General features: G+C 37.0%; 2 protein-coding genes across 4 annotated transcripts in view; one reads left to right on the forward strand and one right to left on the reverse strand.

Annotated features, from left to right (window-relative positions):
* The window catches only part of ergic2 (ERGIC and golgi 2), a 72,176-nt gene extending 70,420 nt beyond the window's left edge, over nucleotides 1-1,756 (forward strand). For all 3 annotated transcript variants that reach the window (XM_072552098.1, XM_072552099.1, XM_072552100.1), the window contains one exon: nucleotides 232-1,756. In XM_072552098.1, the coding sequence (XP_072408199.1) occupies nucleotides 232-297 (66 nt within the window). In that variant the 3' untranslated portion in view covers nucleotides 298-1,756. The remainder of the gene's footprint in view (nucleotides 1-231) is intronic.
* A 14,416-nt stretch (nucleotides 1,757-16,172) lies between these two features.
* Nucleotides 16,173-17,321, reverse strand: part of LOC140458063 (fatty acyl-CoA reductase 1) — a 199,017-nt gene continuing 197,868 nt past the window's right edge. The window contains exon 12 of the mRNA XM_072552107.1: nucleotides 16,173-17,136. Within this exon, the coding sequence (XP_072408208.1) occupies nucleotides 16,974-17,136 (163 nt within the window). The 3' untranslated portion in view covers nucleotides 16,173-16,973. The remainder of the gene's footprint in view (nucleotides 17,137-17,321) is intronic.

A 17,321-nucleotide genomic window follows, 5' to 3' on the forward strand; every position in this document is an offset into this window, starting at 1 on the left:
AAAGGAAAATCCCACCATGGTATTTGTCATTTTTATGAAATCTATTTAAATGATTCATGCTTATTATTGTAAAATTATTTAATATAGGTGGAAAATAATTCAAGGACTCAGTTTTAAAATGTAGCTAATAACTTTCCTATCAAACTAATTTTGTATATTTGTATATATTTAATTTTAATGGAAATAATATTCTCTTTTGGCAAATGTTTTACTGCATGTTTTGTTTTCCAGATCCCCGTACTCGATGGCCACATGAATAATCACTCTCTCCCAATTTTAGATGATGTTGAGCAGTAACATCAAGCAAAGAGATGTTCAAGGAATAAAAGCAATTTGGTGGATTTTTCCCTTAATTTTAAATGTGCAATAAACATTTTTGGGTTGCACAGCCCTTGTTTAAATAAATCATTAGTTAAATTCTAGTCTCTTAACTATTTCAATACCAGTCAAGACATTACATGTCAAGTCATAACATTACCACTATCTCATGAGCTGGTTATTGAATAATCCAGTGTCGCCTTTGAAAATAAAAAGGGAGAACAATCAGTATTTTGTGGACATACTTCAGATGAGAGAACTGGAAATCTGGTTCGTGATTTATTTACACAGTACAATGTAATTTGTAATGTTATAAATCCGCCAAAAGGATTTGTTTCTACAATTGTATGAGAAGTTCAAAAATGTGTGTATGCAGACAGGAGCGTACCAGAATCTTTGTTGCATAATAGGAATGAATGAATGAATACAGGGTGTTGTACTGTGCAGGGTAATCCTGTCACAGAATCATCTGTGTTAAGAATAAAATATTGGAAGACACCCTAAAGTTTGACTGCGTAAAGGCAATAATGTTAATAGTAAGAATAAACATTAGGAGTTTGTCGTGCTCCTAATCTCTCCTCTTGTAAAGTAGTTTTCCTTCTCTTGTATTGGCTAAAAAATTCTAGTAAGTCTCTGAATTGAGAATCTGCAATTTAAAATTTCAGATGCATTGGTCTATCACTGACCTGTTCTTCTGGTAATGGCTGCTAAAAGCATCTCGTTCTATTCATCCAGTTGAATTAGAACAGCTGCCTCTGAATTATAGATTTTTTTTTCTACATGTGTCTAGTGTTGTTTATTTTAAAAATAATGTAAGAGTAGGTTGGTGATTCAACAATGCATGTTTGTTTTGTCGGGGTTCTAGCTCTTTGTATGTATGTGAATCTTCAAGTAGCCATGAATCAGATGCTTAAGCATTTGCATTGATACCAGTGTGCAGTCCCTTCAGTCAAAGTTAGGAAGCAGTCTATTTAGTTACCCGAACAGAAAAATAGATAGTGGTAAACTAAACATAATGTGCTGTATGAACAGCAGTGATTGTGAGACTGCAAAACATGGTTGAGCCATTGTATTCTGCATAATATTATAGAATCAGGACTAAACTCTCTCTTTTTATTAATTCAAGCCACAGATCAACCTGTGTAAATGGGCTATCATTGTGAGTTTAGAGCTACTTTCCCTCTTCACAAAGAAACTGGCTGGTATCAGTCATAAATGATAATATATTTGAGACTCCATGTTTGTCATGGAAGCTCAAGCACATTTTACTGCTGTATCTAAAAAGAAAATCTGTTCAACTTTGTAATTTCCAGTTACACATTCTTTCCATTCTACTTTGTGATACCTGTGATGAATAAAATTAAATTTTGCACAGATATAAAATAACTGTACTGCAGGCTTTAGTAATAGCTGGTATTTAATAAAATTACAAGATTAATTTTGGAGATTTTAAAGTTATTGTGGTTTAGTACGGACTGTTGACATGGGAGAAGTTATAAAATAATGAAGAACATATATATTTTTAGCTAGCAATGTTAATTATGCATCTTTTTTGGAGTCAGCATAGTTTTTATACATGAGTAATCCCAATACAACTCAATCTTCGCTATTGTGCATTAAATCAGGACATAATTACTATATTGACACTGGAACATATGATCTATACATTTGGCCAATCTTAAATCCTGCACATTTCCAATATAGAGCAGGGACACCTATAGGATTTCTGTTGAGCTGTGGTTGAAATAGCAAACTTAAGGCTTATTTTACTTTGTCCTTCATGAAGTGTAGGCTTAACTGATCACTCCTGCAAATATTACCTGATTGGTGCTATTTTTGTGTTTCAAATAAGAAATATTTTTCAGCAACAATTTGTTTCTGGTGCTGTTTTAATGCTGAATGAAATGTCTTAATTATATTCATTTTAGAAGAAAATACCCATAACGTTCTGTACAAGTATACTTAACAGATTTTTTTTTAAAAAAACTGTCAGTGGAATGCAGTAATAATTTTTCAAAAATATGTCCCTAATTCCTGCATCCAAAGCAAGACAACATATTCAATGGTGTTGTATGCTGAAAGTAACAGGATATCTTAATTCTGGCTTTGATATCTGTGATGCTGGAATGGCACAAGAAGTTTTGAAAATGTACAATTTCTGACTTTTCAATTTAACCTGCAATATTTGGTAGGTGCACAAGATGTTTGCGTAAATAGACAGGCATTTCAAAATGTATGCAAATTCTGTTTCTATCAGATAAGTAGTATAGCTGAAGTGAGTGTACTTGTTCTTGACGTTAAGACAACATTTGTGTATGACACCAAGAATCCCTAGTAGAATTGAAATTAGCAAAGATCAAAGGATGTGTCTTTAATGACTAGTTATCTCTGGAACAAAGGAAGATGGTGTGGTTTTTGGATGCCAATCATGTCAGCCCCAGAACATCACGACAGGAATTTTTAAGGACGAACTTCTAGTTGCTTCAGTTCAAATGCAGAGCTGTTCTGGTTACAGTCTTCAGTTGCATTTTAAACTTTGCATATACTCAAACAACCCATACCCACATGCAGGAAGACCTAAATGGCATACTTCAATTGATAAGTGGTAAGTAGCATTCATGAAATGCAAGTGTTGGAAATGACTGCAACAAGAGAACTCAATAATCACTGTCAACTTACCATTCCTTGTCATCATCATTCTGAGGCCACAATTGACCAGAAATTCTACGAGATTTGCTACATAAATGCTAAACAGTGGCTAAATATACTGAAGCTCAATATGTAATTTACCAAAGGTATTCCAGCACTTCAAAGGCACTAGTCTAAAATGCTCTTCACTTGGACAAATGGGCACAGCCAGAACAGCCTTCAAAGGCAAAGCATCACAACATCCAGTCCAAAAGAGTGCTTGATTGGCAGCACTAAACATTCATGATTTGTACACTTCGGTTGCAGTTGTATCACTTAACAAGGTGTGTTTCAGCAAGACCTCCCAAATTCATGGCCACCACATTGAAGGACAAAGGTAACGGGTAAATGCAAACATCACAGACAATTTTAAACAAACCAAACCATGATCTGTACAACTAATACCATTCCTTCGCTGTTTTTTGGTTAAATCCTGAATGTCCCTACCTCATTATTGTAGAAACATCTTTGCCAGATGGACTGCAATAGTTCAAGAAGATGATCGACCATTACTTTTCCTAGGGCAATTAAAAATCAATAAAGGATAGCTTTACCAGTAACACCAAGCATAAGTAAGGCCCCAGTGAAGTTTTAACTAGTGTCTGGGCTGAGAAGCAGAAGTTGGTTCACTACTAATCTGAATACAGAAAAAGCTATTCTGAGTCTGAAGGTATTTTTGGAGGACAGGAGCAAAGTGCTGAGGAAAGGTACATTTGCTCTTGCCCTCATTCCTCTCTTTTCCTTGCCACTAACTTGGATGGTGGCACAATTGTACTCAAGTTTGCTGTCACTCATCTAATGTAATCTTCACACTCGTTCTCTGAGAGTTCACATGGCACTTAAACGAGACTTGAGAGTTAAAATTTGCATGATATCGCACTGCATCATTTCCAGAAACTTGCTTAAAATTCAAACTGACTTCATGCATTATTCTGTGGTAAGGGAGAAGGATTTTCCTTGATTTCCTTCTTCCATCCAATTGGAAGAGCAGATAAAAGATGCCCTTGGGTTTTTACCAATGACTTTTCTCCAGAAGACTGCTTTGAAATATCTGTAGATTAGTGGCTCCTAAAGATTAGACAGCTGTAGTAGGCACAAGCTTACATTACACAACTTACTGGAATTCAGTCAATCACCACCATACTGCTACCTCATTTTTATAGCTTATTAATAAGTAGTTTTGTGGTTAACATTAGCTTATATTAACTTTTATCTTATTTGTAATGGGTAGTTGTTAATCTTTGTCATGAAATTAATTAGATTGCACATTTTATGGCATATACCTGTTTACCACATAAATTGTAACATTATGATTTGGGGCAAAAGGGTCTTTTATAGAGTGGCGGTGCAGTTTTTTCTGAAGATTTGATGGATACTTAGCAGAATTTCTGTTTTTGAGTTGTTTAATGTGATACAAGTTTTGAAACTGTTCGTTAATGTTTGATGATCACTACAAAAAGATTTTTTTTTGTTTTAATTTGAATGCAATTAAAGAAACATCTCCCAAACGAATGAGCATTTGTGCTATTCATTTTAAGTAAATATGATGGAGATTGGAAATAATAGCCCTGATAGTTACTGAAGCAGGGGTGGGAGTGGGTGTCTTGTATGATTTCAGAATGTTCAACATATCCCTCTGTGGCATTTTAATTCAGCTAGCTCATTAGGATTTTACTTCCAAGTTCATTGGATAATGAATAGTAGCAGCTGTGATGAGGATCTGAATGAAAATTATCTCGATGCAAGTATTTAAAGGACGAAACGCAAGATGCATCGTAGAACATTTGGGAATATGATGAGTGTTTGTTTTTAAGTGATATTTCCCATAGTGTAATGCTGGGGTTTGATGACAAAGAGATAATCTATTCAAGCAATAGGATGAAGAACCTGGTGAGATGTGGCCTAGATGTTGGTGAACAGGAACATAGTTCTTCCTATACTCTGCTGTCCAACCAGCCATACTCCTGGATTCAATACGGACAGTGCTTTAATAACCCAATAGGAAAGGTGAGTGCAGTTACTCCATAAACCTGTCGTGTATCTCATCTACTTTGTCAAACCTATTGAATCTCTAACTATCATATCCACTTTTTCTTTCAAAATCACATCTGTTCATCCATTAATTACCCCTCTACCCGGTGAAAATTCTTTTAATAGTCACACTAACGAAAGACACTCCATCCATTGGGTGAATTCCTGTTAATTGCACTCATTTGTAAGAATGTTCTTCCTTTCCTTGCAGAAGAGAGCACCAAACACTTGGAAGAGGGAGAAAATGGAAGGTGGTCCTCCACACCATCTCAGCTCATAAATGCAGAGGAGACAGTTTTGAAGATAAATTTTATTTTCAGCATCCTACTACTTTAAATATCAGTGAGCTCTGTTTCATACAGCATTTGGCCATGTTATGATTTTGACAGTGAATGAAATGTAATCATTTCAATAATAACTTCAAATTTCATATCTGACCAGTACAAATCCTTGCCTTTTATTTCTGATAGGGCTTTCATGAAGTAACAGAAGCTGGTGGATGTTACAGATAATGATTCTTTAGAATTCTTGAGGATGACGTGGTATCTCAGGATTCATACACCAGCAAAGATACCCACATTTCAGTTAAGATAATTTAGTTCAGCTCACAACTCAACTCTGATCTTCTAAGTACACAATAGCACATTGGATAATGAAAGCAGTGAGCAGATCATGTTGGAGGGTGCAGCTGTAACCAAGTTCTGTTCAGCTGGGATGACTGGGCAAGAACCACATATCTGTTGCTCATATGGAATTTTTGTAACACTGTTGGATGAGAGCTCTTATGATGCATAGGTATTGTCCCTACCTCTGAGTCAGGAAGCCCAGGTTCAATGGCTTTGTGTATGGGAAATCACGACTCACAAACTTGATTGAGTTTTTTGAAGAAGTAACAGAGGGCAGAGTAGTAAATGTGATCTATATGGACTTCAGTAAGGCGTTTGACAAGGTTCCCCATGGGAGACTGATTAGCAAGATTAGATCTCATGGAATAAAGGGAGAACTAGCTATTTGGGTACAGAACTGGCTCAAAGGTAGAAGACAGAGGGTCGTGGTGGAGGGTTGTTTTTCAGACTGGAGACCTGTGACCAGTGGAGTGCCACAAGGATCAGTGCTGGGTCCTCTACTTTTTGTCACTTACATAAATGATTTGGATGCTAGCATAAGAGGTACAGTTAGTAAGTTTGCAGATGACACCAAAATTGGTGGTGTAGTGGACAGCGAAGAGGGTTACCTCAGATTACAACAGGATCTTGACCAGATGGGCCAATGGGCTGAGAGGTGGCAGATGGAGTTTAATTCAGATAAATGTGAGGTGCTGCATTTTGGAGAAACAAATCTTAGCAGGACTTATACATTTAATGGTAAGGTCCTAGGGAGTGTTGCTGAACAAAGAAACCTTGGATGCAGGTTCGTAGCTCCTTGAAAGTGAAGTCGCAGGTAAATAGGATAGTGAAGAAGGCATTTAGTATATTTTCCTTTATTGGTAGAGTATTGAGTATTGGAGTTGGGAGGTCATGTTGCGGCTGTACAGGACATTGGTTAGGCCACTGTTGGAATATTGCATGCATTTCTGGTCTCCTTCCTATTGGAAAGATGTTGTGAAACTTGAAAGGGTTCAGAAAAGATTTACAAGGATGTTGCCAGGGTTGGAGGATTTGAGCTATAGGAAGAGGCTGAACAGGCTGGGGCTGTTTTCCCTGGAGCGTCGGAGGCTGAGGGGTGACCTTATAGAGGTTTACAAAATTATGAGGGGCATGGATAGGATAAATAGACAAAGTCTTTTCTCTGGGGTTAGGGAGTCCAGAACTAAAGGGCATAAGTTTAGGGTGAGAGGGGAAAGATATAAAAGTGACCTAAGGGGCAACTTTTTCATGCAGAGGATGGTGCATATATAGAATAAGCTACCAGAGGAGGTTGGTACAATTGCAACATTTAAGAGGCGTTTGGATGGGTATATGAATAGGAAGGGTTATGGGCCGAGTGCTGGCAGGTGGGACTAGATTGGGTTGGGATATCTGGTCGGCGTGGACAGGTTGGACAGAAGGGTCTGTTTCTATGCTGTATATTTCTATGACTCTTAAGTCCCAATTGCATAATGACATAACATCTCTGAACAAGGTTGATTTGAAAATAACTAACACTATTGAGTTTCACTGTGTGGATTTTTAATTTCTCATCAGTCATGTTCGAGATAGGTATCCCTCATCTCCAACAGACAGTAACTAAGTTCTGAAGGCATCAGGGCTCTCAGACTCCTGAAGGGGAAAAAAGAATGGAAAGTCTCTGGAACCTTATGCTGACATACAGAAGTAGAATTTGTGATAAAATGCCAGCTGTACATTGATGGAACAGAAGCCATTGAGGTTGATAAATGCTCCTAATTAATCTCTGGATTGCCAAATTGCCAATTATCACTCCAACATTTGTGAGCTGCTAAATCAGCAATTCTAGATATGGCTCTGACAGCATCCTGAACAGATGCAGTGACAATGAAATTAAGGATAGCAGAGCAACTTGTATCACTGATAACACACGGCCACTATGAACAATGGGCTGCCAGACATTGCCACTTTCTGGTATAACAGCCTGAACATCCTGAGAAACTGCTGATCAGATGTGCTAAGAAAAATTCTGTCTCTACACTTGAGAGAGCGCCTCCTCCAAGCTGGAAAGCTACCAGGAGATGTATTATGAACAAATCCTTTCCCATTATCCAGTCATTAGACAGTACAGGTAGTTCTCCTATAACACTGTAGTTGTGTTCCAGCAAGACCTCACTTAACAGAAAATTGCTTAATATAAATAATGGGGTCTATGGGAAAAGTAGGGTTGGGGCAAACCGGCAAAACATACCACACGTGATTATTCAAAAATCATCCAAAAGTCTAACACAAGGTATAAATCATGTCTATCAATGAAACAGAAGTAAATTTAGCACAGTATATTTTTAAAATATTGTTAATGCAGGGACAGAAGGTCATCATGGTGCCTAAAGTAGACTCCCTCATTCCTGTTAAATGAGTTATATCACATATTCTCTCCTAACGCTGAAAATGCTTTATAATATCGAGCTTCTCTTCCAGTTATGGCCTTTCATTTGTGTATGCCACCCGCAATTTTATCACGAGGTCACTTCTTGCTAACATTCTTGTCACAATGCCCCACCATTTTTTTCAAAAAAAGGGGATAATCTTGGAATAGTGTATCTTTCTCAAGAAGTTGCTCAATGTATCTCTCTTCTAAAAGCTGCTCTCTGTACAGTACCTCTCACAGAACGCTGCTCTGTCGGCAGCTGAGATCAGCACACGTGCAGAATGGTATAAAGCTCAGCACTGACATCGGCACGTGCTCTGAACGAAGAGCGCAAAACGATCACTGCTAGAATCGTACTATTGCAAACAGAGGGAAGCATTCTCAAAAATACCATTCCTTGATTCCTTAGCAACATTATAAACAAAATGCGCTGTTGGAAAATGTGTTAACCTGTATTGAGCATTATTCTGGTTTATTTCCACAAGGTTGATTCTTTTTGCCATGCTTTCACTCGTGAATTTCAGGAAACCAACAGATAAAGCATTAAATTTCAATTTCAAATTAAATTTAAGTTCAAATATTGCTGCATTGACCATTTAGCATGAAAGTGGAAGCTGTAATAGAAGAAGACCATGGGCTGCTCTCTCATTCAAGACTGATGATTGTTGGGGAGTTTAGCAAGAGGCTCACCACTCCTTAGATGAGGAGTGAGGTAGAAAGATAGGGTCTTCAGCTAGTATGGAAATCAAACTCTCACTGTATCACAAACTAGCCATCCAGCCAACTGTCCTAACCAAACCCCAGCCCCATATATTAACAGACAATGAGCCTCTCAAAGTGCACAAACAGCCTAACATAAACACAGAAGATTGCTAACTGGAACTGACTTCCATGCACACTGGTATTTTTTTTTTATTTAACCTCTTTACTCATTTCCAAACCCACATTATGCTTCAGGTTAAAGCTTGACTCTGTACAAAAATATGAAGCAGGAGAAGGTTTTGAATACAAGTGAATGGCTACTATAAGAAGCTTGAGAATCCACTGAAGTCCATAGTAAGATTTTTTAAACCTCTATCTACTGAAATTATTGGCTTCTCAATTCTTGATAATCAATTGATAATAATAAATCTCACTAATATAACATAACATGAGGAAGGATATAATCCAGCGATAGTTCTTTTCTCTGTGAATATTTGAGGAGTACACAAATGTTCTTGACTATAATGTGCTATGCTTGAGCAGCCTGTTAACAGTGTCTGGTATCAGCAATAAAGAAATGTTGCTTGAGCAAGATAGAGTCATAGAGATGTACAGCATGGAAACAGACTCTTCGGATGGAGAAGCAAGGCAGCTTGAACGGATACAGTGCAAGAATAACAAATACTTTCAACATTTGGATTTCCTTTTCAAAACCAAATGCCTAGTAAGCTGCAGTAAAACTTCCTTACTTTTGTATTCCATTTCCACTGCAACATACAACATTTGATTTGCTTTCTTCATTGCTTGCTGCACTAACATGCTGTGATTCATGTCCCAGGATATCCAGATCTCTCTGTACTACTGACCACATAACCACGCTCAATTCAAATAATATAGTTTTTGTATTCTTACCGTTAAAACTAATATGTTGATATTTATTCATGTTAGTACTCCACCAGCCAAGTTTTTGACTGCTCATTTCATCTGTCTATATAACCTTTGCAGGCTATCCTCCTCTGAATAACATACTTTGCAACCTATCTTAGTTTGATCAGCAAACTTGGCCACCATACATTTGATCCACTCATCTAAGTCATCGATATACACTGTAAATAGATGAGGACCAATCCCTGTGACATTCCACTAAACACAAGTTTCTATATTTGAGAATCAGTACATTAGTAGTGCTGTGGGACTAAGTAGTAGTCTAACTGGCTCATTCCACGGTAACATTAAGTGTTGAAGCACTGAATTGGTTATGGAAGTAAGTGGTAACATTCATGTCAAGCATTGGATTACAAACCCTTGGTTTTCTGTCCAGTAATTTAAATAGATGGTATATCACAAGTTAGGATCAAAGGTTTTCACCAGCATTCAGTGGAGTGGCATTTTGTAGTGGAAATGTGTGATCAGCGAATCCCATGTTGAAGTTTCCACACTGGTCAGCTTTTTAAATAGGACTGTTTTTTTCTAACAATTCTTGGAGGGTCAACTAAAGTAATTTTTTTTCCAATACTTGAATTATGATTTTTTTTTAATATCTGAGATAAATAGGATCTACAAAACCAGTCACTAATGTGTTTTGAACTCCATATTATTGACAATTTGATTTTCAAGGTTTATTGATATAAATAATAGGTCTCATAAGATAAAGCCTTTTAATTTATATTGGTATCTTTCATGACCTCAACCTGTCCCAAAAACATTTTACAGCTAACTAAGTACTATTGAAGTGCAGTCACATTTGTAATAGAAAATATATGGTAGCCAATTGAACACAGCCAGTTTCCACAACCAGCAGAAAGAGGAATAACCAATCTATTTGTGACTTTGGTTAATGACAAATACCAAATACCCTTCAGTCCAACCTGTTCATGCCGACCAGATATCCCAACCTAATCTAGTCCCACCTGCCAGCACCCGGCCCATATCCCTCCAAACCTTTCCTATTCATATATCCATCCAAATGCCTCTTAAATGTTGCAATTGTGCCAGCCTCCACCACTTCCTCTGGCAGCTCATTCCAAACACGTGTGAGAAATTTGCCCCATAGGTCTCTTTTATATCTTTCCCCTCTCACCCTAAACCTATGCCCTCTAGTTGTGGATTCCCCGACACCATGGAAAAGACTTTGCCTGTTTACCCTATCCATGCCCCTCATAATTTTGTAAACCTCTATAAGGTCACCACTCAGCCTCCGACGCTCCAGGGAAAACAGCCCCAGCCTGTTCAGCCTCTCCCTGTAGCTCAAATCCTCCAACCCTGGCAACATCCTTGTAAATCTTTTCTGAATCCTTTCAAGTTTCATAACATTGCCAACTGTTAGATCCATCTGTAGTTAACTGAAAGCATGCATTTAAAATGACAATTGAGAAACCATTGAATGTGAATTTTTTTGGGTTATGTTTTTCCTAAAAAAATACTCAGTGGCACTCATTCACATAGTCAAGAGTTTCCTCCATGTTGCACTGTTTGTTTTTGAGTTCACCTCCTAAAGGCCAAACTAGTGCACAAGATTATTTAAAGATTGGCTCAACATTAGAAATTAAGTATCACAAGGGTTAGAATAGAGCCAATACCACTTTCCAAAACAGGGTAAGTGAAATATCATGGAGTAGAGTACACAGGGAGAAAACGTGAGGAAACAGTGAAGCAGAAGATGCAGAGTGACAGAAAACAGGAGATCTGTTTATCCCATTCACTCTGTTTTCACTAATGCTATTCATGCCAACTATTTGTGGTTTCATTGGGTATAATAATTTTATATAGCTTGAAAGGGTAGGTGCTGAAAGGCTGATTCTCTTAAAGTCTAAACTTAAGAGTCACAGTCTGTCATTTAAGACTGTGATTCTAAGAACTATCCACTCAGAGAAGTGAAACTTTGGAAAGTGCTGAATACGCTGTCGAGGGATTGAGGTAGACAGCTATTAAAACACGAAGGAGATTGAGGGACAGATATGAATATAGGAAGTACCGTTAGTAAGTTTGCAGATGACCCAAAAATAGGTGGTGTATTGGTTAGCAAAAAAGATTATCTCAGAGTACAGTGGGTCCTTGATCAAATGCATCAAGGACTGGCAGATGGACTTTAGATAACTGTGAGGTGTTACATTTTGATAAAGCAAATCAGAGCAAGACTTATTAATTGTAGACCCCTGGGAAAGAGACTGAGGGGTGCAGATGCATAGTTCCTTGACAGTGGAATCGCAAGTACACAGGGTAGTGAAGAAGGTGTTTGGCATCCTTGCCTTCATTGGTCAGTACATTGAGTATAGTATGTGTATAAGTACATACAGCTGCAGCCATGTTGCAGTTCTACAGGACATTGGTGAGGCTGCCTTTGGAATATGGCATTCAGTTCCTCTCCCTGTTTAGGCAGAGGTTTAAGGTGAGACGGAGAGCATTTAAAAGAGCAACTTTTCCACGGAGAGGGTGGTGCATGTATGGAATGGTGCAGCATTTAAAATGCACCTGATGGGTATATGAATAGGAAGGATTTAGAGGGATATAGGTTAAATGCTGGCAAATGGGACTAGATCAGTTTAGGATATCAGGTTGACATGGACGAGTTGGACTTAAGCATCTGTTTCCATTCTGTACACCTCTCTGACTCTGTATGAGGATAGTACAGTAAACTGAAGTTGAGGTACAAGATCTTATTGAATATAGGAATGAAGAAAGCTCTAGGGACCAAATGAACTATTTCTTATGTTCTTATTACAGAGCTTTCTCCTGAATTCTCTATTGGATTTATTTTTGACTGTTATATTTGTGGTTATAGTTTTAATCTGTTCCATAAATGGAAATAAGTTCTTTACACATGCTTTCCGAAATGTGATAGATACCTATTACATCATCCCTCAACCACCCAAAAAAACCTTGGTCAGCTTCTCCTGATAAATATATTCTTTCAATTCTGGTATCACTCCTGTGATTTTTTTTGGTCTAACACAAGATTCAATACATATTTAACATAACATCTGTTTTTCAATGCCGACTCTGTTAAAATGTTTTTGCTTTTTATATAGACTCATTAAACTAAGCTGCTATTTTTAGTGAGTGACATATCTGTATCTATAAATCTCTTTGCATTTAGTCATAATTTATATTTGTTATCCAAGCAGGATCCAATGGCCTATTCTTCCAACAAATGTATTATGCATTAAACTTACATTAGAATTCATTTGACATTTACACATTCCTTCTGTAGACTTATGGTCTGAGATTTGACTAAGGTCTGGTCAAGTGAAAAATCTGGACAAAGACTTTTTATAATTACGTACAGATATGTTAAGGAGGCTTCAGGACTTTAAATTCCCTTGTGCACTACTTGTCGCACAACTAGTCATTGACAGATTTCCATCAAATTTCTCTTTGGACTACTTTCGCAGTCATTGACCTAGTTATTTTAAACAGGTTAATGACTTTGTTAAAATACTGCACACACAAATTGGACACAAACATGACAAACTGGACACTACCAATAGCTCTTGGGTATTGCAGTCTTTATGATTACTTCCTAAGGGAACTCCTGAGTAAATTAATCTTCCTGTTTATTCACAATGGTTCTGCTTGATATAACATGATTTTGTTGCTATCATATTTGGATTTCTCTCTGAAGACATGTAGGTGGAAAGGCTAAGATACGGTACTGGTGTTATATGGTGTCATTCTCCAATTAAATAATTGATTCACAGGGGTATTGTGCAATGCAGAGATTCAGGAAGCAAACTGAATTTTCCAAGGGGAAATAGCAACATCTAATTAAAAGTGTAATTTACAAGATAACTAGAAATGCTGCAAAAGGCAGGGAAGAAAACCTGAGTTACTCTGCATTAACTGATTCCTTATTCCATACTTTCTTCCTCAACTACATCTTTATACATTAACAGCACAAAGTGAATTTGTTCCATCAATGACAACCACAGGTCCAGCTCTTTAAGCTGAAGTTATGGAATTTTCTTCATGAGCCTCTCCTTTAAAATATAATTGTTTTTTGTCTGATAAGAATCCTATGAAGCACCTTGGGATATTTTATTAAAGGTGTGTTATTTGTGCAAATTGTTATTAGTAAGAATAAATATAAGTGTAAAGGTTATTCTCATTATGTTTCAATATTTTTTTTCAAATGTATGTTCTATTCATTACCAGAGGTCAAAGTAGTAATTTTATTAGCAGGAGAGAAATTTCTTTGAACATATGACAAAAGAACCAGACCTGCAAGAGAGCAAGGAAGCCCACGTACGTGAGTAAAACTGTTTAAATAAGCACAGAATGCTGGTGAAAATGGATGGAATCTGAATAATGTACACTCTGGCTTGGAAAACTGGATGTTGAGTAGTCAAAATAGAAGCCCTTTAATGGGTTCATTAGATATTGCTCTATTATAAAATAGCACAAGAAGTCTTTCCTTCTACATTCACAAAAAACGCCAACCATTTAGGGATGGTGAAATATAGAATAATTTGACTCATTTTTGCATATGAAGATCAAGCACCATGAGTTGCTTGATTTTAAAAAAACTCTTACTATTTCATTCATTAAAAATCTAGGAACAACTGATTTATGAGTAAGCAGTTTTGATTTGGACAAACCATATTCCAGATGCTGCTAACCTCCATTAAACTTTGCACTTTAAGTGTGCTTTTACTGAGAATGTTGGCCATATTTTCCTGACTTTAACTGGAAGACCTCTGATGAAATGAAGTAATGCTTAACATAAGCTGAATCAGTCAGATCCCAAGTGTCCTATTACACACTGTGGATAAATTGGGAAGTTTGTAAACCACACAAAACTGCAAAATAGTTTTGAAATAAAAAACTTACTTTATTCTCTTCTTTCATAGTAGTACTAGACCTTGGTTCTCAGTCAGGAGATGTTGAGATCACTGAAATAACTTTGCTTGCAGCACAATTGTATTATATGTTTGAAATCATTCAAATTTCATTTGAAATCAGGACAAATGCCACAAGTAGGACTACAATGCATTGAGAAGGCAGAAACCTTATACTTCAAGGTATGAAATCAATCTGTCTTTATAAAATGATCTTCAAATCCCACTGTTAGAAGAACTCTTCCCTCATCAAGGTTGTGTGAAAAACATAATTAACATAATTCATGGTTACTTTGTTGAAGGATGATTGATAAGTGAAAGTTTCATTTTATATGCTACACAACATTCTTATGAATACTTAGTTGAGGACTTGCATCGTCTTCCATTATAATGAATTACCATACATTCGCCTTGAGGACCTTAATGTTTGCAGGGACATTTATGTTAGGAAGTTACATGCCAATTGAATCTCTGCTGCCTCTTGCTTAAATATGTGTGTCTGTCTGTATCTCTGTCATACAGTGAAAACAATTACCGTAGTTCACTTTAGAAACTCTCAATCTACTAGAAACACTAGGCAAGCAAAGAATGCTCATAATAATATGATGCTAATATTTTTGTTACAAGTATCAAAAGTAATATTTAATTTTTCACCACTTGTGTTGGAAGAAATGACATTAACATATCTGGTTTTGATTTCCAGCTGCTCTACACATTGCAATTAAGAGATTTATAAGATTGTTTTGGCACGGTGACTTTAAGGTATAAAAATGAAGAGGGTCATGTGACCATTTTGCAGTCTGTGTGCAAGCAAGTCGGATGGTTTGAGTGTTCAAGACCAAATTAGACCCAGGTCATTTTATTGGGAAGGTGGAAGGTGTTTACATTTGGAGACAATGGCAGTTCCCTGTAAATTAACAATGGGTAAACAAGGAATTTCCAAAGTTCTAGAAAAGTGATGAGAATATTAGGTTGTAAACAGTTTTGCTGAAATTCTTTATGGTTTGCCGCACAGGAATGCAAATGGACTTGAAAAATTTGTAAGTAGATCAAATGAAACTGGAAGCTTTAGATAAATAGAGAAGATTCCAGGAAAACTTGCACTGTGAAAGACAATTCTGGGGTTAAACATTTTTAGAACGGGCAAGAAAAAAATCAGAAGGAAACCTCTAAGACCTAAGAATAACTTTTGGATTATTCTGGAAGAATTGAATGTCTTCTTAAAGGACAGTGCAATGTATACCTCAAAGTGTTTTTCTTCTGTTTGAAGTTCTAATCTATTCTGTACTCTTAAAGTATAAGTTGCCTCCGAAAATAGGATTTAGTGAACTGCTTTTAAGGCATTTACTGTAAAAGACTCAAAAGATGGAATCTTGTTGTGTCATCCTTTCAACTATTAACTGAGAGTTTGAATTCTTCTTCGAAAACTGATTCTGTCTCTATGAAGATCATGACACTAGACATACTTCCTTTCTGTTTTATCAAGAAACGCCTTGGCCAATCATAAAGTCTTGAATACCTCTCCTCTAAATGATTCTCAGTCAGGCACATGACACAACAGAATTCATTTCACATATCAGTTCTTTTTATTCTGTTGTCATAAAAATGTGATGTGTTGCTGCCAAGGTCTCCAGTTGTTGGCATGTTGGCAAACTTAGGGAGGGGGGAAATGGAGGCATCCTGCAAGAAATAGGAGCAAATTCATATGTTTTGGTCAAGTGTCAACTTTTATATACATTTGACAAGTGTAAAACACCCAGAAATGTTTAATAAGCTTTCTTTGCCATTTTAGCACCAAGAAGTAGAATGTTACTGTGTTATTGCTGGAAAGTGATTTCTTATTACATTAACTGTACAATAGGCCTCGAGCCGTATTCACAAAGATAACTGGATGCAAAACCAGTCATAAATGTATTGGGACTAATCAACTCTATACACTGTGCAGGTTCCTTTTGTGAATAAGGGCCCTGCATCCAAAATATCATGATGCAGAAGAGACAATTTTGTACTTTACAATCCATTCCAGCAATTACCTGTAAAATCAAGCCAGGGTATTGCATGACAGTGTGTAGAAATACAGACATTGAAAAACTCTCGTTATGTTATCAGTTTGAACAAGGTGGTAATGCTAGAAAACCAGAAGGTCACACCAGCATACGCTTGGTGTGAAAATACTATTGTTCTTTATTTTAACATTGGCAGTGTGTAGTTCGGTTACGTTGGAATGCAGAGTCATATTATTTTCTTTACGATGGCTTGGGAAGTCTTGTGGCCTTTTTTGGAAGGGAATATTCCAAAAGGGTTGCTTGTCATTTGCAGCAAATTGATGTCCTTCAATTTGCAGTAAGCCATATGGGGTAGGCCTCAGTGCCGGAGAGTACTGGATGCCCTGAAGTAGGACAGGAATTTGTAGCACAGGCTCACCACAAAATACCAGATGTGGCGAGCCATTTGTGATCGAGCAATAAAAACACGCCAGATGACGACGAGGAGAATTGTGTTGAAGGCATAGCGGATGTTTCGTAGCCTGCAAAACAAAATGTTGCAGATGTCAATGCACCTTCCTATGCCTTTATGAGTAAAAACTAAGATATGACTTGGTACTTGCTCAGGCCACCTGTTTCTCATTTTGTGAATTATCCACAATTCCGATTGTTACATATTTGCATTATTTTAGTGGAAGTAGTTTGACAGGTACAAATGTTACTATCC

The sequence above is a fragment of the Chiloscyllium punctatum genome, chromosome 32 (assembly GCF_047496795.1).
Source record: "Chiloscyllium punctatum isolate Juve2018m chromosome 32, sChiPun1.3, whole genome shotgun sequence".
In the NCBI taxonomy this organism is placed as follows: domain Eukaryota; kingdom Metazoa; phylum Chordata; class Chondrichthyes; order Orectolobiformes; family Hemiscylliidae; genus Chiloscyllium; species Chiloscyllium punctatum.